The 27297-nt window shown below is 42.7% G+C and overlaps 1 protein-coding gene across 1 annotated transcript; it reads left to right on the forward strand.

Annotated features, from left to right (window-relative positions):
- Positions 1 to 1033: 1033 nt before the first annotated feature.
- On the forward strand, positions 1034 to 26919 carry LOC119658319 (uncharacterized protein YdcI). Its single transcript, XM_038065654.1, has 14 exons — positions 1034 to 1133; positions 1570 to 1725; positions 1779 to 2071; positions 7907 to 8220; positions 15270 to 15508; positions 15565 to 15902; positions 15963 to 16245; positions 16350 to 16549; positions 16612 to 16801; positions 16860 to 16994; positions 26041 to 26136; positions 26193 to 26322; positions 26392 to 26521; positions 26597 to 26919. Exons 2-14 carry the CDS (start codon positions 1577 to 1579, stop codon positions 26782 to 26784), a joined length of 2685 nt encoding a protein of 894 aa, XP_037921582.1. The 5' UTR covers positions 1034 to 1133; positions 1570 to 1576; the 3' UTR covers positions 26785 to 26919.
- The last annotated feature ends 378 nt before the right edge of the window (positions 26920 to 27297 follow it).

A 27297-nucleotide genomic window follows, 5' to 3' on the forward strand; every position in this document is an offset into this window, starting at 1 on the left:
CCATATCGCGTAGTCGATATTCACGACTGCCAAATCTGTTAGGGGAGATTAGTTAGTTGATAGCCTTGCTGACCAACACGGTGTCGATGTGATGCTACGCTGAACTCTCATTGTAACAACTGTAATGGCACCGGTGCAATACACGAACAGGCATAATGTTGTATGGAAGGTGATTCACTAAAACATTGCATACACGGTATTGGCTGATCACGGGAACATGTCCGGTTTACCGGTATGAGCGGCAGGCAGTACATGATAGTTTCGCTTACAGCATGTATTGGGAACGGCAAGTTCTAACTGTCCGGCATATACACAACGCACAACAAGCCTAGCGTGCTGTTAGTTGAAAGACGGGACGCTCTGCGTATATTATTGATGTTGGTATCCCTCATTACAGCAGCATTGAACGGAAATACGTGGAGAAGAAGCTGAACTATGATGCACTGGCTCGGAGGCTCGAAAGGGTGGTTACAGTTCCCATAATATTGTCAGCCACAGGTATTGTAACCAAATCCCTCACGGCTTCCCTTGATGTCATGGGACTCTCACACAGTCTGGTTTAAACCATACAGAATCACATCATCCTGCATACGCGTTTGATATTACGGGGAGTTCTCGATGGATTCTCCCAATAACCTACTACTGACCACCACTACCAGCGCCCCTTTGTTTTTATTATAATTAGGTAGGATCGTCCGAGCCTAAATGCTTAGTATTAGGTATTAGGTAAAATCCGGCATCAGTCGAAACTGTGATAATTCGGAAATAAAATCGCCTTTCCTCATAATATTCCTGTGGTGCGGTCCAATTTCGATAAATCCTCTCCGACTTTTCTATTTAAAATTGAAGAGTGGAACAACGACGCTAAGCTGATGCTAACTTAGTTCTCGAAACTCATTGCACATTGATTTCATCCACCGCTTCTCTTTCAGGCACTTTCAAAACTGTTCTCTACTGTGAGCTACTTAGCAAATATCCAAACCGACATTTATGTTCAAAACATTTGCAACAGCTGCACACTTAGTATTCGTGCAACAAGAAGAAGAAATATCAGATGTTCATTGACTGAATTGTGTACAGTTTGTGCAGTTTGCTGTTCAAAATCTTGGAAGTACGTCCGTAACCGTTTTGTGGTAAGTGTGGTTGCCATTATATATTTGAATACGTTGTGAATGCACTTGCTCCTCTGTGTCAGAGACATTCATCGAGAATTATGTCCGAGATAGTTATGGTTTCTGGGTAACATGTGGTGTCTCTTTCAATTTCCAGTTTATCCTGATTGTAACCGTCCTGCTAACCGGATCGGGGCAACAAGAATATCAGTTAGTTTCTTTTATGCATGAAGTATATGCTTCAAACTATTTTAACTTGAGGTATAGGTTCTCCTCACGGAGCGCCTCTCTGTTTCCATTAAATTCAAGGTCCTTTTCCCTCGCTAGCAACAGGTCTGTGTTCACGTTGGCGGTCGAAACCATCTATGCATTTTGTACTTTTTATTATCTGAATACTGTTCGCAACGGTACAGCTTGATTCTGACGAATTTTAAAAAGGTCAATTCCCTCTTTGCAGGTTTTAAATGGCAACCAGGGTTAGGCGAAAAGCGGCGGCGGTCCCGGCGATTGTGGATTTAGCTTCAGACACAGATGATGACGACAATGCTAATTCGAAGCGCAGGAGGCGGGATTCAGATGATGTTGAGTTTGTGGCTGATACGAAGGAAGAGAGGTTGAATATCTAGTCGTCTCAGAATTTCTTTTTTAAATCTTCCAATTTCACAGGAAAAAAAGAACACGGGAAACTGTGAAGTCAGATGCCACTGCCGAAAAACGGAAAAAGACTGAAAAGGCAAATGACGAACCACGGAAGAAGCCAAGCACGAAGAGAACGACGAAAGCTGCAAGCGTACTGGAAAAGGAAAACATATTAAATCCATTTGCTACCAATCGGGCGTCAGAGCAAGTGGGAAACAAAAGCAAATCATCGGGCGAAAGGCCGGTCGCGGCTAGCGGGAAGAGTAATGCAGTTGAGAAAGTTGTCGGGGCGGGGAACAGCTGCTTTAGGAGCTTAAAACGTGAGTATTTGTTCTATATGTTTTTACATCTTTACACAGGACGGCCAAAAGTTTTGTCAGTTGTTCAACGTGTCAGAAAAGGAAAAGAATTGAATGAAACCCAAAGAAAATTATATATTTAGAAAGTAGACACAAAGGCAAGTTAGAATATGTATAATTTATTGTAGGGGAGCAAACTTACGAAGGCGCTCCGCTTGTCGGTTGATTCACGAATAGCGTCGAGAGCAGACTTTTGATGGCATTTCTGATGGGTTTCTTGAGTCCTTCGACAGTTTGCGCAGGTCGTCGACTCGACTTTCAGTGGGTTCATTCAACCTGGCGCTAATCGATTTCTTTGGACCGGGGCCTGAGTTTCTCGAGCTTTATTCGCTGGAAGATTTTCGTACTTAACGGTTAGACGGACGTTATTCTCTCAAAAATGAACTTAGAGATGAAACCGTATCGCCAATTGACTCCCAAGCCAGACCATTGCCCTCGCAGGATGGAGTCCGTGCTGGATACATGCCACTTCCTCTTTGGCTTCTACAGATGATCATTTTGTTTATTGAACGCCTCTTCCGTATGGAACATTTCCTCAGTTTTCAGAGGAAAATATTCCGATAGGCGTGCTTCCGTATGTCTGCAATAATTCCTTGATTCTCACGCATCTGATCACTTTCAATCTGGTGGCTAATAAATATATGGTATAATGCTTCTACGTTCGGAATTTGCATTTCTCGAGCCATAATTTTTGGATTACGAACAGGATTATGAACACCCGTGCACGCATAGCGCGTGCCACTTCTTCAATTGAGATACGTTGTTCATTTCTTTGTACCTTGACAACGCACGAAACGCCAGTTGTTTGTTAATACCGAGCGACGTTTTCACACTCTTCATTGACCGCATTCTACAACGATGTAGCATGACTACGGTAATACGATTCTCGTAAGCAGCACCAATTCGATATCCCTAAAAGCTGTCTGGCGTCCTGATCTACGCCATCGCTCCATCTTAGGCAGGGTCTGCCTCGTCTTCTTTTTCTACCATAGATATTGTCCTTATAGACTTTCCGGGTGGGATCATCCTCATCCATACGGATTAAGTGACCCGCCCACCGTAACCTATTGAGCCGGATTTTATCCACAACCTGACGGTCATGGTATCGCTCATAGATTTCGTCATTGTGTAGGCTACGGAAAAAGTAAACTTAGTCTGTTTATTACTGATGGAATTAGATATGTTCGCCATCCAGGTGGGGGTCTGCAACGATTCCAAGTACCAAGTAGCCATAAAAAGCATGAAGAAGTGAGTTTTTCCTTTGGGACAATATGCAACGGTTTTTCAAGCGCGGTTTATGCAATCAAAAGGGCGGCAAACTGGATGATTGGCGAGCGGTTGAAGGGCGGGCGCATCGCAATCTGCAGTGATAGTTTGCATTGAGAGCGTTGCGTACTCCTTTGATCACCTCGAAAATCGTTCAGGAATGCAGACACCGTTTGAACTCTACTAAATTCTACTTTGGGTACCTGGTCACTGTGGCGTAGAGGGAAATGCAATCTCGGATGCTATAGCAAAAGAGGGTTCATTCTCCTGCGTACCGCAAAGTTTATCCTGTCGAAAAACGGGAGGACTTGCAGGATGAGATCCAGGATATTCCGTTAGATTGGAGTGTCGAGTACAATGGGCCACCATAGCCTGAATGCTCAGAAACTGTAGCTTCTCCTCCAGCACACACACACAATAGATGTAATATTTGGTCAAGGTCACTGCCTCGGATCTATAATGGAGACGCAATATGTAGACTTTGCATTGAAGAGGGCGAAACCGCTCTCGCGGTGGAAACATACCACCTAGAGAATCAAATCCGAACTAGGTACATCTAGTTGATTATCTTAGCCTGGCGAACAGAAGCAAAGGTTATAAATGAATGAGCTTTGGTAGGATGGGCTACAATATGGGGCATTAATGTAAAATTAACAACTCTGCCACCTTTTGATGCTGTACATTTTCGCTTTCAGCGATACTAGCGGAAATGGTTCGTTTCACACTGGAATGGTCCTGGGCAAGATAATAAATAAATAGGGCACATGAAACGGTAGGTTTTGCATGTAATGAATTGGCATTAGTAAAATTGTTTGCTTAGTACAATAATATCCACATTGATACTAACATTACCGTTGTAACTTTATTCAAGAAAAACATTAAATTTGGGAAGTTTACTAACCTGATCCACTGCACCAGTAATAGTGAAAACCATCGATAATCGGCAGAATTTAATAGTTTCATTAAGATGTATAAAAGCAACTCTGACTCTCAACTGATATTTTATTTCCTTTCTTTTTTGTAGAGACTTCAACTTGAGGCCCATCAACTAAAGTGAAAGACATGCTAAAATTGTATATTTTTTTTTTTGAGAATTGTGGGGTCCTAAGTCCGCATCAACTTAATGCTGGACCGGACCAAATGGGGAGCAACTTACTCCCTCTTTCCTGGTCCACGGACCCCTCGCTTAGGGCTTTGACCCAAACTTTACAAAAATGTCAGGCGATGACGGCTTTACGGTTCCTTACCAGGACAGAGGCATATCGTCAGACGCACTCAACATTTGCGAGCCGCTTCGGTCACGCTGCTCCCAGGGCAGAGGTGAGGCAGCGTCTGAAGATTTGCCTCTGCCCTGGTAAGAAACCGTAAAGCCGTCATCGCTTGACATTTATGATAAAATTGCTTAAATTGATTCACGATCCTTACACGTCGACCGACTTTAAAGTGGCCTTACCTAGATTCACCGAGAAAATCCATCATTCATTGTTTACAGGTGTCCAGAGAATTATTTGAAACTCTATCCGGCCCCCCGGCAGATGAGCTAAAACTTGTCCTTTTCTCAATTTCGAGAAGAAATACAGTAGAATCCCGCCAATTCGTATGGTCAAACCATTGAAATTTTTTATGAATTATCGGAAGTACAAAATAGTCTCTGGGGACTGGCAAGTTTGTACAAAATGAACTGTATTCATACAAAAGTATTCATATAGGCGTCTTATAAAGAGGAATAACCCTGAACCGATTAAGACATTGCGTTTTTATCCGCCTTCAATAAGAAAACTAAACTTTACAAATTTAAAAAGGAAACAATTTGCACTGCCTGATGCACAGTGAAAAGCATTCATTTAAACATACCAACACAAAGACCTACAGCCATTAACAGGCACGACCAGTGGTACTGGTAAAGCCCCTACCTCATTACATCCACGTTTTCAAATTCGATGTTCTCGCTCGTGTATTGGGCGATTTGGTTTTGGAAGAAACTAAAGAACTAAAGTCGATGAGTTTCAACACACGAAAGATTTGATGTGCGACTTCTAGAAAAACTTGGGAAGTTGATTTATTATAGAGTATAAAGCAGTACTGTCCCGGATTAATTCCATTGGCAGTAGTAGCTCATAATTCCATAACGAAGAACTTATCCACATACTAGTAGATGCGCTACTAACAACCGGAAATTTCTTTCTAGCAACACAATAAAAGCGAAAACTCAACGCACCTCAACCTCGGTAAAACTCGATTCTAACTTCGATTGTTGAAAGCACTCAACAGTTCCTTAGAATTTCAGTCAGGTTTCTTTTTGAAGTTCTCAAAAACTGTATAAACCAACGATATAAGATAATTGGAACAAACTTAAAGCCTTCGAGAATATGTACTCAATCTTAAAGAAAGTTCGGCATTCTGCCTACTAATGAAAATTGGAAGAGTGCGATGACCACTCCCATTGATAACCGTTCTGTTGTTGGTGTTTATTATCAGTCCGAATCTGCTTGCTTCCTCCAAACCAACTAAAGTCATAGTGGAGTTATTTGATGAAAGATGACATTGTACAGGGGGCGCCATTTAAATTGAAGGCATCTGGCAACACTATAACTTTTGACAGAACTGTCAAATCGACTAATCAAATACCGCGTTACAAACGTCAGTCTTAGGAGATTTTTCGCCATGGACAGATACACTCCAAAAGAACGTGCTGAAATTGTGCAGCTATACATTCAAAATAACTTCTCAATTGTGCAAACACAACGTGAATATCGAAAAATAAAGAAAGTGAAAACTGCACCGACTGACGTTACCATACGACGTTTTTACGCGAAGTTTATTGATCACGGCAATCTTAATGATGCCAGCCACGCGTCCAGAATGCGCACATCACGCTCCAATGAAAACATCGCGCTCGTTCAAGCCAGTGTTGATGCCACTCCAACAACTTCGACCAAACGCCGTTCTTAGGAATTGAACATCCCGGAAACCACTTTGAGACGCATTATTCGTATAGATTTGAAGTTATTTCCGTACAAAATTCAAATGGCATACAAATTAAACCCAGCCGACTATGTGCGTCGTGTCAATTATGGCAAATGGGCTGTGGAAATGGCTCGAAATCAAAGTGACTTCTGGCAAAAAATCATTATGTCGGATGAGGCACATTTCTCATTATCTGGAGGTGTAAATAAACAGAATTGTCGATTCTATGCCACTGAAAACCCACAAATAATTCATGAAAAGCCTCTTTACGAACAAAAAGTCACAGTTTGGTGCGGCATTTGTGCAACAATGATCATTGGGCCGTACTTTTTTGAAAATGGTGCTGGTGCTACCGAAACTGTCAATGGCGACCGTTATCGAGCTATGATAACCGATTTTATGATGCCGATTGTTCGTGAAAATGATCTGGAGGACTTCTGGTTCCAACAAGATGGCGCCACATGCCATACATCTCGTGCTACAATGGATTTATTGCGCCCATTGTTTCCTGGTCGCATAATATCGAAAAATGGTGATTTTGACTGGCCACCGCGCTCTCCAGATTTAACGCCACCGGACTTTTATTTGTGGGGCTATTTAAAATCCAAAGTATACGCTGGAAAGCCTGAGACTCTGGCTCAACTTAAGGACAACATTCGAAACGAAATCGCCGCCCTTACGCCTGAAACGTTGGCCAAAGTGATGCAAAACGCCGAAAAAAGGACCAATTTGTCCATCGAGTCCAAAGGCCAACATTTACGCGATATCATCTTCAAAAAGTAGTTAAAACAAATCTCCCTGAAGCAAAATAAATGACTACGTAAAAAAATTGAAAATATTTGGTCTTTTATTTATATTTTTTTTAAAAAAACATCCCTTCAATTTAAATGGCGCCCCCTGTACATTGAAGCCCTCTTGCTTCTTTCAGATGATCTAAATTCCGCACATTTCTTCACAATGATTCGAAGGGGGTTGATGAGCGGTGTTGAAAATATCCTTCCGGCTATTGCACTCAAGACGGGGGTCATTCTTCGGAATCTTAACGATCATCCCCTTCTTGAAATCACTGGGAGCAATCCCAGATTCTCGGGACTGCGAGTATAGTATAGTTTTGTCCACATCAGCACTATCCAAAAATATCTGTAAACTGAGCGAAAAGCTATCTTCACCATTAGCAAATTTCTTCTTCTTTAGCCTTTACTCCGTTCAGAAGTCGGCTTATCTTGATCCGTTTGCGCCATTTTGTTCAGTCAAAAGCCTGATTTGGATGGAGTCGTAAGTCTTTCAAATCGCCATCCAACATATCAATTCATCATTGTTTCGGCCGATTTGCTCGTCGCTTTCCGTTGACTTCGAAGTGTGGACCAATCTTGGCAAGTGAAAATAAAATAAAAAAATTAAAATAAAATACTCTCTTTATGTGCCAATACCAATATTTGGAGAACCTCTTGAGCCCATAGCTTACACTACATTATGGTTAGTGGAACTGCAGTTATATACATATAAATACAGGAGTATGGAGTAGTCAACAAATGATTTTTTTTTATTTATTTTCATTTACAGGTAAACAAACGTGGGAAGTTCCTGAGCTCCTTGCCGAATTGGAAGATATCGACGATACTTCATCACGTAATATTGTTTCGTTGTTTGAAGATGATAATACGATTCCATTCATTTGTCGCTATCGGAGAGACATGATCCCGCCAAATCTACAACCCGAAAGATTGCGTGATATCAAAAACACTTACGTGGCACTATTATCATTGAAGAAGAGAGCGGAGACTGTTGTGAAGACATTGGAAAAGGATGGTGTTCTTACAAAAGAGATTGAAAACGAAATACTTGCAGCTCGAACTATGGATGAATTGGAATTTTTGGTAAGTGATGAAATGTTATTCGTTCAACTAAGATAGTGCTCGGTTCAGAATGTTGGATATTTTACATAAATTTAATGTTTGCATGAACTATAGAAATTTATCCAGAAGAAGGATTGAGTATTTCTTCCATTGAAGTTTAACTTAGGATGGCTGGAAAGATTTTTATCAAAACTAACTTTACCAGCGGCTAGCGATGAATATGCTTTTGTCTCCTGAAAAGTCTGAAACCTCAAAGTCTTAATTTCCCTTATTTTACAAGAATATAATGGTTGGCTAGTCGTAAGATATGAAGGCGGTCATTGGCTTGCTACTCAACGAATTGATGTTTTGTCATTGTCTCGTTCGTACACCAGGCATAAACCTTTAAATTTTTGGAGAACTTTTAGGCAATCTTTGTCTTCGTGTTTACAAAAACCACACATAGTATCACTATGACAACTAGGACGGGAGTAGATCTAAGCCACTGTCTATGAGACAATCTGTCTAAGCTCCTTGTCAAAAGTCTAGTGAAAGAGATTGAGGAAGACGTGAGAGCGGAGGCTGACATCTTACCCACGGCATTGCAACCAGGATGCTTTCAACCGAGGGGATGATGAGGGAGAATTGCGTCTACCTTTCTTTTAATTGAATCAGACGAATTCCCTCGTCATTTCAATGATTCAATGTTGAATGGGCCTCAGGCAGCCCAGATTTGAATCCTCTGGACTACAGCCTTTGGGCTAAGTTAGAGGAGACTGCCTGCGATCGAACTTACACTAATTTGGAGAGTTTGAAGGCCAGCATCGTGTGTGCAGCTCGAGAAATGCCGCTTCATGTCGTGCGTGAAACGATCGGTGCATGGCCTCAAAGACTTCGGGTCTGTATAGCTGCTAGCAACGGTCATTTTGAATAATTTTTTTTTTCGTTTGAAGACTCTATGTTTCCCTTTTCTAATGGTGTACTTTTCGATTGATTCGTGAGAAATAAAGATGTGTTTGACTGACAGATGGCTTATGGCTGTACTATGTAATATAATTCATTAGATTAATATTTGGTGTGCTTGGGGAAATATCGCAGTCTGAAAATACGATCGTTGCCGGTTTGATCCCACTCAATTCGAACCCGTTCGATTACCGATTGGCGATTGGTGAACACTGCTTTTTTCAATATTAGCCATAAATTTTCGAGCTGCATGGCCAATCCTTTTAAAGGTTGAGAAGTACTGTTTCGTCTTCGGTACACTGGCTTTCGCGGTATGGCAGTGAGCCCCACCTTGCATAAGAATGGGAAATGTTCCTTTCAGATATTGTTTAGATTTGAGACGTTCGTTGATACGTCGATCACAAAGAACACAAAGAACACCAGTTGTCGAATGCCACTTCATCCAGGTTGGGTTAATGCGTGAAACAATTTCATAACGCAGTTCTCCATTGGCTGATAGCATTGGCCGGAGGTATTTAAGTCGCTCAGTTCTGGGCAAATCACTGCCGCTGACAGTGATTGTGCCTGTTTCATGAGGATCGGTCGTCAAAAATTCAGTTTTGTTTAGATTTAATCTGATACCGTTTTGCATAAGGCGATCATTCCATTTTTGGACAAGTTGCTCGGGATCATTTTTGCTATTAGATGCTAGGAAAACATCATCTATAAGCAGTGTGTAGGGCGCTGGACATTGGATATCCCGTGTGGCGGTGTCCATAACAAGAACAAAGAGAAGTGGTAAGGGGGCGCTTTCTTGATGAACACCAAAAGAGACACGAAGCGGTTTTGATACGCCCGCCATACTTCGTACTTTTCGGATCGTGGTAGAGTAATTGAACCCATCGCATGAGTTCTTCTGGCACTAAGTGTTGTCGTAAAGCATACAAGATGAGTTCGTGTGGCACACGGTCAAACGCTTTCTCCAGATCCAGAAATGCAATGTAAAGAGGGCGATGCTTCTCACGGTGTTTCCCCATGAGTAACCGCGCAGCGCCAGTAGTTCCGCAGTTTTTGACAAATCCGGCTTGATTCACGGTTATTTCAACGATTTCGCAAATACGGTTGTCAAGAATGCGTTCAAAAATCTTCATGGTATGGGAAAGTAACCGGATCGAACGTAATTTGAACATTCTTCTGGATCAACTTTCTTTATCCATATTAGAAAGGTGGTACTTTCTTGCCAGTCATATGGCGTTCTTTCCTTAATAATCCGATTAAAGAATTCACTAAGCCATAGTATTGGGTCTCAGCTCTTCGCTTTCCAAAGCTCAGATGCGATGACATCATATCCTGTGGCTTTCCCCGATTTCATTCCTTTTATTGTCTCCTCGACTTCAGTTGCATTGACAGGTGGAACTGGTCCAAATGTCGTTGGTGGACAAAGTACCTTCCTCATCCTTAACGCAACAGAAGTGTTCGACATCCTGTGTGCGTTCGTTACGGCTTTTGGCAAGTCGATACAGATCTCTCTGGTAGACATATTTATGAATATACAGAAGAAACGATCGCCCGTCGTCACATAATCGAAAAATTTCCACCGATAACTCATAAAAGAATTCCCTACTACGCCTCCACGATATTCATCTCCTCGCTCGCCAAATTCATTTCCACTCCTGTTCTTTTTCGCCTTTTGTACCCAGGAAAAGGACCATATGAAAAGAACTTTTATAGCCTGACTCCTCATCCAATGAAATCGAAAACTCCACACCAAGTAGACGTACTCCTCTCTTCTTACCGACAAATCCAAATCTTGCCCCAGAATCCGCATGTTTCCCACCCGCGAACCGGTCCCCATGCCCGCTACGCTCGCCTTGAACTCCGAGAATCCATGTTGCAGCAACATACGCATGCGGCTACGGATGCGGCAAACCATTCCCCTCTGTCAAGATTAATTCGCCCGAATGCATTCAATAATGTGCAACCTGCGGCGAAAGTTAAGGTAATTGCACATTATAGAATGCATTATTTGAGCAAACTAATCCGGAAAAGGGCGAATGAAATTCCGTTCCCGTCGCGAAGTCGCGACCACTACAGTTTACTGGGCCCACAAAAGGATAGCCTTCCTTGAAATACTAAGCTGTCGGCTAATGGAAGCGATGATGTTGCCCTGTTGACACAGATCCTGAATTTGCTACTATGTCTCTTTTGTTAGAAAAAAATATCCATTCCACAAAAATTCCTGCAATATTTAAGAAAAATCAAATTTTTCTGAATGATTCTCATCTTGAACCATCACCATTACATGAATTTAGGAGTTGCAGTCTTGATAGTTTTCGTCATCATCAACGGCGCAACAACCGGTATCCGGTCTAGGCCTGCCTTAATAAGGAACTCCAGACATCCCGGTTTTGCGCCGAGGTCCACCAATTCGATATCCCTAAAAGCTGTCTGGCGTCCTGACCTACGCCATCGCTCCATCTTAGGCAGGGTCTGCCTCGTCTTCTTTTTCTACCATAGATATTGCCCTTATAGACTTTCCGGGTGGGATCATCTTCATCCATACGGATTAAGTGACCTGCCCACCGTAACCTATTGAGCCGGATTTTATCCACAACCGGACGATCATGGTATCGCTCATAGATTTCGTCATTGTGTAGGCTACGGAATCGTCCATCCTCATGTAGGGGGCCAAAAATTCTTCGGAGGATTCTTCTCTCGAACGCGGCCAAGAGTTCGCAATTTTTCTTGCTAAGAACCCAAGTTTCTGAGGAATACATGAGGACTGGCAAGATCATAGTCTTCTACAGTAAGAGCTTTGACCCTATGGTGAGACGTTTCGAGCGGAACAGTCTTTGCAAGCTGAAATAGGCTCTGTTGGCTGACAACAACCGTGCGCGGATTTCATCATCGTAGTTGTTATCGGTTGTGATTTTCGACCCTAGATAGGAGAAATTGTCAACGGTCTCAAAGTTGTATTCTCCTATCCTTATTCTTCTTCATGTTTGTGTTTGACCATTGCGGTTTGATGTTGTTGGTTGATTCGTCTTCGGTGCTGACGTTGCCACCATATATTTTGTCTTGCCTTCATTGATGTGCAGCCCAAGATCTCGCGCCAATTACCGCCTGCTCGATCTGGATGAAGGCAGTTTGTACGTCTCGGGTGGTTCTTCCCATGATGTCGATATCGTCAGCATAGGCCAGTAGTTGGGTGGACTTGAAGAGGATCGTACCTCTTGCATTCACCTCAGCATCACGGATCACTTTCTCGAGGGCCAGGTTAAAGAGGACGCATGATAGCGCATCCCCTTGTCGTAGGCCGTTGTTGATGTCGAATGGTCTTGAGAGTGATCCTGCTACTTTTATCTGGCCTCGCACATTGGTCAGGGTCAGCCTAGTCAGTCTTATTAATTTCGTCGGGATACCGAATTCTCTCATGGCCGTGTACAGTTTTACCCTGGCTATGCTATCATAGGCGGCTTTAAAGTCGATGAACAGATGGTGCAACTGTTGTCCATATTCCAACAGTTTTTCCATCGCTTGCCGCAGAGAGAAAATCTGATCTGTTGCTGATTTGCCTGGAGTGAAGCCTCTTTGGTATGGGCCAATGATGTTCTGGGCGTATGGGGCTATCCGGCCTAGCAAGATAGTGGAGAATATCTTATAGATGGTACTCAGCAACGTGATACCTCTATAATTGCTGCACTGTGTGATATCTCCCTTTTTATGTATGAGACAGATTATGCCTCGTTGCCAATCGTCAGGCATTGATTCGCTGTCCCATACCTTGAGCACAAGTTGATGAACCACTTGGTGTAACTGGTCGCCTCCATATTTAACCAATTCGGCTGTAATTCCATCGGCTCCTGGCGACTTATGAGTTTTTAGCCGATAAATTGCACGGACTGTTTCTACTAAACTTGGTGGTGGCAGTATTTGTCCGTCGTCTTCAGTTGGCGGGACCTCCAACTCGCCGATGTTCTGGTTGTTCAGTAGCTCATCAAAGTACTCAATCCATCGCTCTAATATGCCCATTCTGTCGGAAATCAGATTTCCCTCTTTGTCTCGGCAGGATGAGCATCGAGGTGTATAAGGCTTCATCCTGCTGACTTGTTGGTAAAACTTGCGCGCCTGGTGCGGTTGCTCCCTGTACTTTTCTAGTTCACAGACTTGTTGGTTCTCCCAGGCTTCCTTTTTCCGTCTGTGAATTCGCTTCTTCGCTCGACGGAGTTCGTGATAAGTCTCTGCGCGTGCCCGCGTTCTTTGAGAATGCAACATTACTCGGTATGCGGCATTCTTCCGTTCCGTTGCTAGCTTACATTCATCGACAAACCAGCCGTTCCGACTTCTTTTGCGGCTGGGGTTCTTCAGGTGGTTGTGAAGATCATTTGTTGATGCTTCATCTTCAGGTCCTCTGTTGACTGCGGTTAATGCGGCATCCATTTCCCTTTTATAGGTGTCGCGGAGGGTTGTGTTGTGGATGGCTTCAGTGTTCACTCTCACCTGATTGTCAGAGGGGATTCTAGGTGGTATTGTTATTCGAGCTCGGAGCACCATGCCAACGAGATAGTGATCCGAGTCTATATTGGCCCCCCTATATGTTCTGACATTCATCAAGACTGAGAGGTGGCGGCGTTCGATCAACACGTGGTCAATTTGGTTGAAAGTGGTCCCGTCTGGAGAGGCCCACGTATGTTTGTGGACCGCTTTCCGCGCAAACCAGGTACTTCCAACAACCATTTCGTGTGACCCTGCTAATTGAATAGTCCGCAGTCCGTTATCATTTGTTTTTTCGTGTAAGCTATGGGAGCCAACGTATCACCTGAATACGGGCTCCTTCCCTACTTGGCTGTTAAAATCCCCAAGTATGATTTTGATATCATATCTGGGACAGGTTTCGAGGGTTCGTTTTACTGCCTCGTAGAAGGTATCCTTCTCCGACTCTGCAGTCTCCTCTGTAGGGGCGTGAACGTTTATGAGGTTTATATTTCTAAACTTGCCTCGCAAGCGCAGAGTGCATAGCCGTTCGTTTATGTTTTCAAAGCCGATAACAGCAGGTTTCATTTTTTGGCTGACTAAGAAACCTACTCCGAGCACATGGTTTACTGGATGACCGCTATAATATATGGTGTAGTGGCTCTTCTCCAGGAAACCGGTCCCTGTCCATCGAATCTCCTGTAACGCTGTTATATCAGCCCTATATTGGGACACGGTATCGGCTAGCTGCTCATCAGCTTCATCTCTGTACAGGGAGCGCACGTTCCATGAGAAAATGCGCAAATCGTTATTCCGTGTTCGTTGCCGGGTCCGTCGTTTTAAAATCCGTCCTGTCCGAGGCTCCTGTTGTGGCTTCGTAACAAGTTGTTTTCCGTGTAGGGTTATCAGCCCTACCCAACCCCCAACCTGGAGGACCAGTTGGTACAATTTGTCCCGTTTTTAGGCACGGGAGACTCGCCTTCATCCTTCTCCGTCTGCAGCTTTTCGTCAAGAAAGAGCTCCCAGCGGTCACCACGTGGAGGTGGAGATAGGGTTTGGTAGTAGAGCTGTTGGTGTTGGTTCAGCAGGCGTTTCCCAGGTTTTATGCTCCATCGTGGGTACCAATCCACGTTTCGCCCCGGGACCTATACTACCCTTTGACCACCAGTTTTCGTCACTAACTTAAACTTTACTTTTGTATTAAAATCTTCCATTTTCACTTTCCCGGATCGTTGCGGACACAGCGGAACTGAAGTGAGTACCTCGTTAAGGGATGATCGGCCTTCTATAGTACAGTTTTTAAAGAACTTCCAAGAATCACGTAATTATTGACCTGTGAGAAGCTGAATGCATTGATTTGCTTACATTGACATCAAATTATATTCCTCAGGTCAATAAAATACGGGTTTCACAAATTCAATTGGTTTGACCCTGTGATACCCTACTTTCCGTGCACCCAGTATAAACAAATTTAATTGATTAGATCGCCAAGATAATCGCTCCATCTTTGCAACTCGTGCTCCTCACGGGTTTTGTAATTTTCAGGCCTTCTCTTCTTATCTTTGCTCTGGTTACCTTACTCGTTTCGTTTCGAAAATAATATAACTGTAAATAATGATGCTGGGCTTATCACTTGTTTAAAAACAATTGTCAATAATATAGCAATAAATTTTCAGTATGCACCGTACAAACCAGCAAATAAAGGGTCATTAGCAGATCGGGCTAAAGCCTTAGGCTTGGAAAAGTATGCCGACGATATCCTCTACGGGAAGTCATCTCAAGTGAATTTGTTTAGTCTCGTTAACAAATCTAATCCCGACCTAGACACACTTGACAAAGTAGCTGACGGAATTTGCCATATTATATCCCATAATATCAGTAAAAGCACTGAAGTGTTAGAAGAACTCAGAAGACTGTAAGAATAATTGTTCGAACTAAGTCCATCAATTCAATGTCAACTTAACTCCTCAGGCAAAAAGTGCATCGTATCGTGTTGAAATGCGCTAAAGCAAAGGCGTCCAAAGCAAAAGACGTTGAAGATTCAAAACGAAATGCGAAAGTGGATGAATCAAAGTATGAACACTACTTTACTTTTGAAAACGCCGTTAAATACGTGAAACCACATCAAGTACTGGCCATAAACAGAGGCGAGAAAGCAAAAGTTCTTTCGGTAAAAATCGAAGTCCCTGATCGACTGAAAAACGATATTCGATACTTTATTCGAAAGTTGTATTTGTTTCAAGGATGTGGGTATCCGTTGCGCTCTCAAATCTTTGACAAGGCTTTCGAGGAGTGCTTTTCGAAAAAATGTAAGATAAACGTAAATTGAAAGTAATGGAGGTAAAGCAAGGTTTTCTTAATTTTTTTAGTACAACCCCTAATCAGTCGCCAACTGCGAACAGATTTGAATGAAGCTGCAATGAAAGCGTCGATAGATGTGTTCGCCAAAAACCTGAAGCAATTATTGTTAACGTCTCCTTTGAAAGGTGAATGTATTTTGGGGATAGATCCAGGATTTTCGAATGGTTGCAAGTTAGCTCTGATTTCGAAAACGGGAGATGTACTTGAAACAGGTGTGATTTATCCGCATAAAAAGTTTTGTGATCCCATTGAGTGGGGTGTGAAAATGGCGGACATGATGAGGAGACATGGGTAAGGACGAGAAGTTCTGCTTTTTATGCAAAATTGAACTTTTTTCGTTGATATCTGACATGGACCATAACGTATTTTTTTTTATATGTGTTCATAACCCGCAGATGCAATCTAATTGCTTTAGGGAACGGCACTGCTTGTCGCGAGACTGAACTGTGGATAACTGAATTGTTTGCAGAAGGAATTTTAGATGAAACATCTGTTCGGTACAGTATAGTATCAGAACAGGGGGCGTCTATTTACTCCTGCGGAGAAGTTGCGAAGAAGGAATTCCCTAAAATGGATGTAAATTTAATCAGTGCAGGTAAGCAAAGCTCACTCAATCCTAGGAAGTTTTTCCATTTATCTAGTAACGATTCACTTTAGTTTCAATTTCGCGTCGTTTAATGGATCCGCTAAGTGAATATGTGAAAATCGAGCCAAAGCACATAGGCGTCGGCATGTATCAGCATGATGTGAACGAGAAAGTATTATCAGAGACCTTGAATGAAGTTGTTTCAGAATGTGTGAGTTTCGTCGGTGTTGATCTGAATACGGCAAGTTTGAGCTTGTTGAAGTAAGTTTATTTAGTTGGTTAATTGTCATAAAAGAGGTGATTTATTGCTCTCTCACAGATATATAGCGGGTCTAACTGCCTCAAGAGCGGAAAAAATCATAGAATATCGTACAACTAAAGGACCGTTTAAGACAAGGAAGGATCTGCTGCTTGTGAAGTCTGTCGGTGCGAAAACATTCACTCAATGTGCAGGGTAAGTACGGGTTTAAAGATTTTCTTCTATCAAATATAGTTATTTGGGATATCAGATAAGGGTGTCGATTAATGCTTTCTTACGAAGATAATAGTTTTGACATTAATTGAAAAGTGAAGAGGGGGGGGGGGGGCGGCGTTAGAAAGAGCACATTTAAATCAAGGACCTATTTTCTGAAATTAGCCAATCGGAAAACACAAGTTTCTGACATGCCACTGGCACTGTTAAAAGGGCTTCGATATTTATTTTCTATTGGTGTCATAATGACCTTATACAGCACGTTATATTCCAATTGCAGTTGGAGTGTCTGTTCAGCAACCAGAATAGAATTTCGGATTTCGAATTGATTTGAAATTTCTTTGCATTTTTTCCAGGTCCTATCTCAGTTGACACCACTTCCCAAAAAAATATTTTCAGCTCTGGACAAGCTTTGGTCAATAGAATTGGCGGATTTGCGCACAATATAATTCGTAGTCATGTTGTGTTCAGCGAATTATATTAGGTTGGGGGAAAAGTAATGTCGTATTTTGTCAATAGATGGCGACACTTAAATATATCTATAGAGCTATAGATCATTTTGGAACAGTGCGCGGAGTTTAGATCTTCGCTTCATCTTGTCCACACCGATTTCGAGAAAGCTTTCGATTGCGTGAATAGTGTCTGTATCTGGCGTGATGTACGCAGGAGGGGCATTCCGGCAAAACTTATAGCTATTATCAGAGCAATATATAATGATGCAAAGTACACCGGTGTATGTAACTGATATTATTTCTTCATTTCTTGTCACCGACAACAAGGCGACGTTCTTCATTGTCCGAATGACATTCAGAAATGAAACAGAATCGGCCTGAACATAAACACCAAGAAAACCAAGGTTCTCAGTCTGACGGATCATCACAGTCTTCCTAATGGGCAGAGCATTGAGGGCATTGATCAATTTGTATATCTAGGAACTGGTTTTTGCCGACGGTGGTACTGAACTGGATGTTGCCCGACGCGTTAAAAGCACTAGATCCGTTCTCGCTGCCTTGTCTACACCAAGATCAAGTTGGGTCTATCCCATGCTAATGTCCTTTCTGCAGTGCTATATGGGAATAACACACGGAAAGTAACCCCCCTATCACACGAAGCTACCATGTCGGCGTCGAATCATCGGAGTACGCTGACCTGTTCTATGAAGACAATGCACAGTGTCACGAATTATTAAAAACGATGACAAAATTGCATGAATTGAGCTTCGAATTGCCTCCCCATCCACCGTATTCTCCAGATCTGGCCCCCATAACTTTTTCCTTTTCTCAGAACTCGAATGGCCTCTGAAGCCGATGAAGAGGTAATTGCCGAAACTGAGACCTATTTTGAGTTTGAAGACAAATCGTACCAAAAAAGAATGATATCGAAAAATGACCATCGTAATCTCTCTATCGCCCTCAACGGCAGATATTAGGTTGGGGAAAAAGTATTGTCGTATTTCGTCAATAGATAGTGACACTTAAACATATCTTGTGTTGTACTTATCGCATCCGGTCATACTATACGGCGATTTGAAGACGACAATCTGGGCTACAGGTGTCTCTTTGACAGTTTTATTATCGTACGTTTCAGTCTCAAGTTATAGCGCGTCAAAGATGGAGTTCACCAAGGAAGCAATTCGTCATATTTTACTACCTGAGAGGTAAAAATGCAACGAAGTCGGCCAAAAAAATTTGTGAAGTTTATGGGCCCGATACTGTAACGATTCGCACAGCACAGCTTTGCTCGTTTGATTTCCTTATGGTGTAGTGGATGTCGAAGGTACATTCCGTACTGGTAGGCCAATCGTTGTAGAAGCCGATAAAATGGCCGAAATCCTCCAAGTAGACCGGCATGTGAGCATTCGCTCGATTGGCCAGGAACTGAGTATAGACCATAAAACCGTTTGGAACCATTTGCAGAAGATTGGATTCCAAAAAAAGCTGGATGTTTCGGTGCCACACGAGTTGACGCAAAAAAATCTCTTGGATCGAATCAACGCCTGCGATGCACAGCTGAAACGGAACGAATTCGACCCATTTTTGAAGTGGATAGTGACTGGTGATGAAAAGTGGATCACGTACGAAAATCTCAAGCGAAAAATATCGTGGTCGAGACGCGACGAAATGGCCCAAACCATCGCTAAGCCCGGATTGACGGGCAGGAAGGTTTTGCTGTGTGTTTAGTGGGATTGGAATGGAGTCATCCACTATGAGCTGCTCAATTCGGTCCTCTATTGTGAGCAACTCGACCGTTTGAAGTAGCCGATTGTTCCACCAGGACAACGCTCGGCCTCACACACCTTTGATGACCTGCCAGAAGTTACGGGAGCTCGGATGGCCTATCGCACCCACCGTATAGTCCGCACCGGGCATCAAGTGATTATCTCTTCCGGTCCATGCAAAACGCTCTTGGTGCTACTAAGTTCACCTCAAAAGAGGCTTGCGAAAACTTGCTGTCTGATTTTTTTGCAAATAAGGAGGGGGGGTTTATAAGAGGGGGATAATGGAGTTGCCTTCTAAATGTCAACAAGTTTGCGAACAAAACGGCGCATATTTGGCTTAAATCCGATAATTCTAACTATGTTAAATAAAGCGTTAAAATTTGATCACAAATATGACATTTCTTTTGCCCCAACGCAATATAAAGGAGCACTTAACATCTGCGAGCCGCTTCGGCGACGTTGCTTCCAGGGTAGAGATGATGCAGCGTCTGACGATTTGCCTCTGCCCTGGTAAGAAACCGTAAAGCCGTCATCGCCTGACATTTTTTCAAAGTTTTTGATTCTAGTATACCGTTGAGCTCGACGGAGCGGTGATACATCATCATTCCGACTCCATTTCTAATGAAATGGATGGACATCTGTCTGCTAGTTGTCTGATAACGACTGTCTGATGTCTGAGACAGACTCAGACATTTGTTTGAGGCAGCTTTAGACATTTGTCAGATACAGAAGCAGACATTGCCTGAAACAGAAATTTGTCTGTCTGATGTCTGATACAGGTATAGAGATTTACCTGACAAAAGCACAGCGCCTGAAAAGCATCATATCACTAAGGCGCTAATGTTCGCTATTCAGCCGAATGTTTACATTTCCATACAAAAAATTCGTATTCGCACTTGGAAATATTCAACAGAATTCGTATTCGTACTCGCAAATGCGAATACGTTTGTATTCACTTTTGGACGTGAGAATACAGCCATATTGGTATTCACTTGTGTAAATACCGAAATATTCACTTTTTCGAATACGAATGCATTCATATTCTTATTCATAGAGAATCATCGTACAAATATGCCCAACACTGGTCCCAGCACGCCTTCCTCAAAGACAAATCCAGAGAAACCGCTCTCCACGAGGTAATTGGCACGGTTGAGCGCACTACAGTACAAGCAATATATTCTAACTGCCCTCCTGGATATAGGGGAGCATAGTATTAGATTGGAGGGGTATTTTGCGCATTGGATAATATCCATACTAAAGACTAGGATAATCAAGTCTGATCTGGCAGGAAGTCACTTAACCAGAGCTGCGAGCAGAGACACGCCCCGGGGTGGCACCATCTCTCCGGTGCTCTGGTTGATAGTGATGGAGGAAATGTTACGCATATTGGGCATGAGCAGGGTGGAGATGGTGGCGTATGTGGACGACTTGGTGATATTGCTGTCAGGAATATTTCCCTCCATTATGAGTGATTTCATGGAAGGAGCGCTTAGAAAGGGGCACCTGGGACTGCAAGAAGCGAACTCTGCATAAATTAGACCAAAACGGAACTGAAGCTATTTGCCATTAAGACGGGGGTATCCGAATTCCACCTCACTAAATGAACAAAGATTGGTTCTTTTCTCCAATGTAAAGTATCTGGATGTAATCTTGGATTCGAAGCTAAATTTTAGATTGAACAGAATTTATTTACTTATTTCATTTAATATGACAACAAACAGAGTAAACTCCAATTACTTATTGTCCTCAGGAGCAGGAGAAAGCAATAATCTTATCCTATGCTTGAAACTACTTAAAGTAGAGAAGTTGAAAGGACCAAGCTGTTGTGGGTCGTAATTTCGGCAAAGCCTATGAATCGGGGAATGGAAGTAGGCTTCGAGCTGAGCGAAGGGCACGTTGGAAATGTCTGCACTACGTGTGTTGTAAGACTCAGGACGGCAGGTGATGTCGTTAGCGGCGGAGCAGTCCATCAGACCCGGGGAAAGTTTAAAAAATGTGTAGGAAGGGAAGGTTCAGAAAGCGGAGACGGGAGGGGTAATCCACACGAGGAAAGCTTTTCTTAAAGAAGAGGGAACGGGTGAATTTACATTGCACATTATCAAGGGCAAGATAATCATAGTTACGGGAGGGTATTCCTCACGATGGAATTGAAGAGAGCTAAGGAGGGTTGGATGGAGTCAAAATCAGAGGAGGAGCGAAGTATAAAGTCTGACAATTTTGCTGCTGGATTGGTGACTTCGAGGCAATGGCAGGATAAAGAATGCCCGTTAAAAGGGTAGGAGGAAGAAGTGGGTGAGGATTTTAGAGAGTAGCACATAGAGTGACACGTGACAGACGTTTAACGCTAAACCATTAGTCGAGCACCAACGAACCAGAGTGTCTAGGTTAGTTTGAAGGGAAACACAGCTCATAGGCGACGATATAGCGGAAAACAGTTTAAGGTCACCTACATAGAGCAAACAGGGACAAGTTAAAGGGGGAAGGTCGTTAATAAAAAAATACAAAGGGCCCAGAATATATCCCTGTGGGACGCTAGGAGAGGGGGAGAAGGAGCGGGAAGTGCAGCCGTGAAAAGAGACGCGGCAGAATCGGTTGGAAAAGTAAAATGCAAGCCATAAAACAACTGTTATGGGAACGCTTAGAGACAAGATCTTGGATAGAAGTATCTTGTGATTTACAGTGTCGAAGGCTTTAGCGAAATCAGTGTAAATGGTTTGTACTTCTTGCCGTGAATATAGGCATTTGGCGACAAAGTTGGTAAAGTCAAGCTGGTTGGAGGCAGTGGACATACGCTTAATGAAGCCGTGCTGCTTATTCACTATGTGGTGGCCAAAGTGGGAAGACAACCAGTCGCTGACATATCTTTCCAGGATTTTGGAACAGGAGAGGAGGGAAATGGGACGGTAATTCTCGGCTAGCGTACGATCGCCACTTTTGTGTATGGGGGTGATGAGAGCCTCTTTCCACAAGGCGGGAAAATGATTCCATTGGAGGCTTTTGTTGAAAATAAGAGGTAGGGGAAGAGAGATGGACTTACGAGTTTTGAGCAAAAAGAGTTTTGGAAGACCATCGTAGCCAGGTCCGACATTGGCATCAAGTTTGCCAATGAGGAGCTCGACAAGGAAAAGGGTAAGAAGGGGAATAGTAGGCAATGCGGGGCAGGCTATATCCACTATCGGGACGGATTCGGAGGAAGGAGGGGGAATATCGGCTGAGGAAAAGTAGCGGCAGAGTAAATCACAAGATAGTTGGGGGAAGTTAGCTGAGGAGGAAGCGTGTGGTGGTGCTAATGCAGCGACAAAAGGACAATCGCCAGAAGTGCGTAGCGCAGCCGATGCTGAGTAGGGAACATGTCCCTCGGATGGTAGACAATTTTTCAGTTAATTAGCGGATGTCGTCGGGTTGATACAATCTTTTATGGACGCACTGGAATAGTGCGTGGCAGATAGTGGTATAGAATTAGTCGACCGGGGCGACTTAGGCATGGCGCCAGTATTGTTGGCCGCAGTCGCCGGCAGGGCGTAAGCAGACGCAATCAGCGGCGTCTCAGGAGCTGAGGCTACGCTGGTGCTCGATGAAGCAGCAGCTTGTGGGAGCAGAATTGATGGTGATTTTGAAATAGCATGTTGAATCCACGCCAAGTCGCCGTGTGTTGATGCAGCAGTTCAATTGCATCAGATAGCGTGGTATCGCAGCAGTTTTCACAGTACCGCGTAACACCTATTATTTACTCAACAACAGAGAAACAGGAATTTAGTATTCGTGCTAACGAGAATTCACTTGCCAAGATTGGTCTGAACATCGAAATCGATGGTAAACGACCAAAATGCAGACCGAAACAACGGTGGCTTTATACGCTGGATGGGGATTTAAAAGCCTCAAGATTGCACCCAGATCAGACATTCGATAGAGCCAAATGGCGAAACCGATCACGACGAGCCGACCCCGCTTGTGAACGGGAAAAAGAAGAAGGGAAACAGGAATTTAGTATCGAGATTCGGCTAGATATATACAAGAAAGTCAGGTTTGTTTACAAATCGTTGCACTCGTAACACTTTAAACAAATTGACCGGGGAACCATAATTACAAAGTTGGACGCAAAATATTGTTGCTGGAACAGTTGTATTGATTGTAAGTCTGAGAAAGCACACAAGAAGCGCGAAGATTAGCTGTTTCACTTGCGCGAGGTATTGACACAACGCACAGCACCAGATTAATCGGGGAAAGGCTCAAAGAACAAGGTAAATGGAAACTGCAGAATATTCGCGATAATAGTCCGTGTAACACGTCCGTTCGACTCGAAGTTCGACTAAAAGGCCTGTATAATCTTCTGTGCCTGTAAGAGGATCATTGCAAGAAATGAGGTCTCCGGTCGAGGATGGATCTCGAGACCTGCACTCACAATTAGGGAATTAGGACGGACGCTTCCCAGAAGCTGCTTAACGACAACCCCTTCGAAGTCCTCGAACGAGGCCCACACCATTAAAGCCTCAAGATCGGGGGCACAGTCAAGAGGGTTTTCTTGGCCCGAATAAAGCCTTTCTTCCAGGAAGAAAGCACAATCAGGAGGAGAGGCACGCGACGCGTCCATTTTGAGTTGAGGGCCATGTGTTTGGTTCCTCGTTGAAACTCCATTTGGTTTCAGCTGGAGTTGGAGTGTTGTGGCGAAGCGAGCGTATCGAAAGCACGCTAATGCGAATCACGATGGCCATGATATTGAAGAATAATTTTTGAAAGCGAAAATTGTTTTTCAGTGTCAGTGTAGAAATGACGGAGGAGTGGACAACCGCACTCCGGCTATCGTTTAGATTTTGAAAAGTTCTTTTGTTCTTATTGTCTTTTCTGCAACATTTATCGTTTTGTTAATATTTATGTACCAAGCTACTTAGGTCGGATGAATAATAATTTATTTAAAGCAAGAAACAAATTTAAGAATGAGTGTAGAAAAATAGCTAAACCAACACAACTACTGACGTAACAAAAACAGACGATTTGCGGTTTCATCAAAGACAGAGGCAACTCTTCAGATGCTGCCTCACCTCTGCCCGGGGAGTAATGCGACCGTTGTGGCTTCATATAAGGAGGAAAATAAGACTTAGTAGCCATTTCGGTCACGCTGCCTCTAGGGCAGAGGTAAGACAGCGTCTGATGAGTTGCCTATTTTCACGTACCCAACGGAGAAGTCTTCTTCAATAAACCCTCAAGCGTATGCCAATAGAGTAATAAACCTGAAGGATTTACAGAATACCAGTAAAAAATCAGATCTCTGGCGCCATTTCTTAATCAGTATAGAAATTGGGAGGGGTTTCGATAGAATGGACATGTAATTCGCGCTGATGCAAACTCACTTGCTAAGATTGGTCTGAACATCGAAGTCGATGAGAAACGCTAGATGGTGGTTTGAGAGTTTCTCGATTCCATCACGATCAGGCACATGATCGAACAAAATGGCGCAACTGATCAAGACGAGCCGACCCCAGTTCTGAACGGGGCAAATGCTGAAGAAGAAGATCATTTCTGGTCGACGGAAAAGGGTACGGTTTAAACCTCTCAAAAATTTCCAAGTGGTGGATCTACGATAGTGTTGACCTTTCATAACACATCGTTCAATAAGTCCCGGGACTAACTATGAAAACAACATTTTATCGGCAAAATTCTTTATTATTCATCAACATAATCTCCTTCAAGGGTTATACAATCATTCCAACGCTTCTCTAACTTTTCAATGCCATGTTTGTAGAACGATTTGTCTTTTGACTCCAAATGAGCCTCAGTAGCAGCGAGCACCTCCTTATTTGAGCCAAATCTTTTTCCCTGGAGCACCTTTTTGAGATCCGCAAATAGCCAGCAGTCGCTGGGGGCCAGGCGAGTACGGAGGATGAGGAAGCAGTTGGAAGCCTAATTCGTTGAATTTGACTTGTGGCACGGTGCGTTGTCTTGATGAAAGATGTCTTTCTTGTTCTTCATGTGTGGGCGTTTTTTCGCTATTTCGGCCTTCAAACGATCCAATAACAACATGCAGTAGTCGCTATTGATGGTTTTTCCTTTTTCGAGGTAGTCAATGAAAATTATACCATTCGCATCCCAGAATACGGACGCCATCACTTTGCCGGTCGACTGTTGTGTTTTTGGACGCTTCGGGCGGTGTTGCTTTTGTTCCATTGTGAGCAAACGCGGCAGCCATTTGGAAAAAACCTTTTTCATAGCCAATTTTTGGTGCAAAATAGTAAATGCACTACCAGTTGATATGTTCACCATCTTAGCTATCTCGCGCACTTTCATTTTGCGGTCACCCATCACGATTTTCAATACTAGCTTGGTGTTTTCGGGAGTTACTCCCTCATTTGGCCGACCCGAATGTTCCGCATCATTTGTATCAGCACGACCGCGTTTCACGTCGAAAACCATCGACAAATGGTTGTTTTCGACGGGGTAGAGTCCGGATAACGTTTTTCAAGCCATTGCTGAGCTTGAACAGTGTTTTTCCCCATTAGAAAACAATGTTTTATCAACACACTAAACTCGTTTTGGTCCATTTTTTCACGATTGCAAAGGTAGCGTCAGTTTAACCACTATAGCTTTCTTGGTTATGTTTCGAATTACATCAAATTTTGACACATCTTATCTGAAGGTTGGTACTTCTGAACCTTGGTATATAAATGGCATTATTACCGCCATTTCAACGCTAGTCCCGGGACTTATTGAACGATGGGTTAGTACTCCATTAGCTAATCAGAGAAGAAGACCCTGAACACTTGACTTTCCTATGCATGCACCGATAGCTTATTCTTTTTCATTTTCATGTTTCAGTTTCGTACGCATTGAACCTTTAAGTGTCGGCGGTAGAGTTGCCAATTTATTAGATTGCACCTGGGTACATCCCGAAAGCTACGATATCGCCGAAAGGTATGGAAATTAAATGCGATTTATTTAATTACTAACAAACAAATATTATTGTATAGGATTATTGCAAAATGTGGATTAAAATTAGAAAACATTGGACAACCTGATTTCATTAATCGCATCACTAATTTTCGCATTTCAACTCCTTTAGAGCGATTGGAGGCGGAATTTAAGGTTCCCAAAGAAAGGGTAAGTAGTTTGGTGCAAATTATTCCGGGAAAACGTTTTTTTTTCTAATCATTTTCGGATTTTCTGTAGATTTTAACCGTGTTTGAAGCACTGCAGCGGGTACTCTTCAGTGACTATCGAAGTGACATAAATAAGAAGCCTTTATTCAAGAGGGGAATTACGAAAATGTCAGAATTGGAAAAAAACATGACTGTGACAGGTAAGTGATTTTGCTATTTTCTCCGTGGTTTTCCACACGCTTAATTTCTAATAATTTTTCCAACAATAAACTTAGGTGCTGTTACAAACGTTACACATTTTGGAGCGTTTGTTGATATTGGTGTTGACAAAGACGCTCTAATTCATAGCAGTCAAATGAATGGTTGCATTTTAAGCGTTGGTGATCGCGTACAAGCTACTGTCCTGAATGTTGATGTTCAAAGAAGTCGTATACAGTTAAGTTTAGATGAGTTACAAACGTAAGATAGATATACATTGGTTAAGAGAGAAAATGAATTCCAACAATTTGGTTTTAAGACATTTATTCAGAGATGTGAATATTAGATAGGAATACTTTTTGTTAGTTTATTTTATTCAAAGATGTTTCTGAAATATTAATTGTAATTTATTATTTTACGGAGTCAAATGATGGGTATTCTACAGGGCAAGATCGATTTCGTTTGTCGAGCTTTTGATGACGACTGTTATCGTGTACCTGGCAATTGCTGTATGTATGTAACGTTTAAAAATGAGTATTTATCGTTCAAGTGTGTCGGGAGGTCTAATATCGACATATATACCGACCCGAGATTCCATATAAGATTTAAGATCGCGGATTTTTCGGTAAATCGGCCTTTTTCAGAGATGTGGGATGGAAAATATTTTTTTTTTGCTTTCGGAAATTCATTTTTTGTGCCGAAACATTATCTTTTAATTAAATTAAAACATTTTATTTTTATTTACAATATTTACAACTGCTTCCTCGAAATTCAGGTG

Source organism: Hermetia illucens, chromosome 5, assembly GCF_905115235.1.
Source record: "Hermetia illucens chromosome 5, iHerIll2.2.curated.20191125, whole genome shotgun sequence".
Lineage (NCBI taxonomy): Eukaryota > Metazoa > Arthropoda > Insecta > Diptera > Stratiomyidae > Hermetia > Hermetia illucens.

What these genes read in the sequence shown, in the direction of transcription:
- LOC119658319 (XM_038065654.1), top strand. Translation starts at nt 1,577, where the DNA reads ATGGCAACCAGGGTTAGGCGAAAAGCGGCGGCGGTCCCGGCGATTGTG. An exon ending in CTGCTTTAGGAGCTTAAAAC is followed by an intron (nt 2,072 to 7,906) that starts GTGAGTATTTGT and finishes TTTCATTTACAG; the next exon opens with GTAAACAAACGTGGGAAGTT. An exon ending in AAAAAACATGACTGTGACAG is followed by an intron (nt 26,522 to 26,596) that starts GTAAGTGATTTT and finishes CAATAAACTTAG; the next exon opens with GTGCTGTTACAAACGTTACA.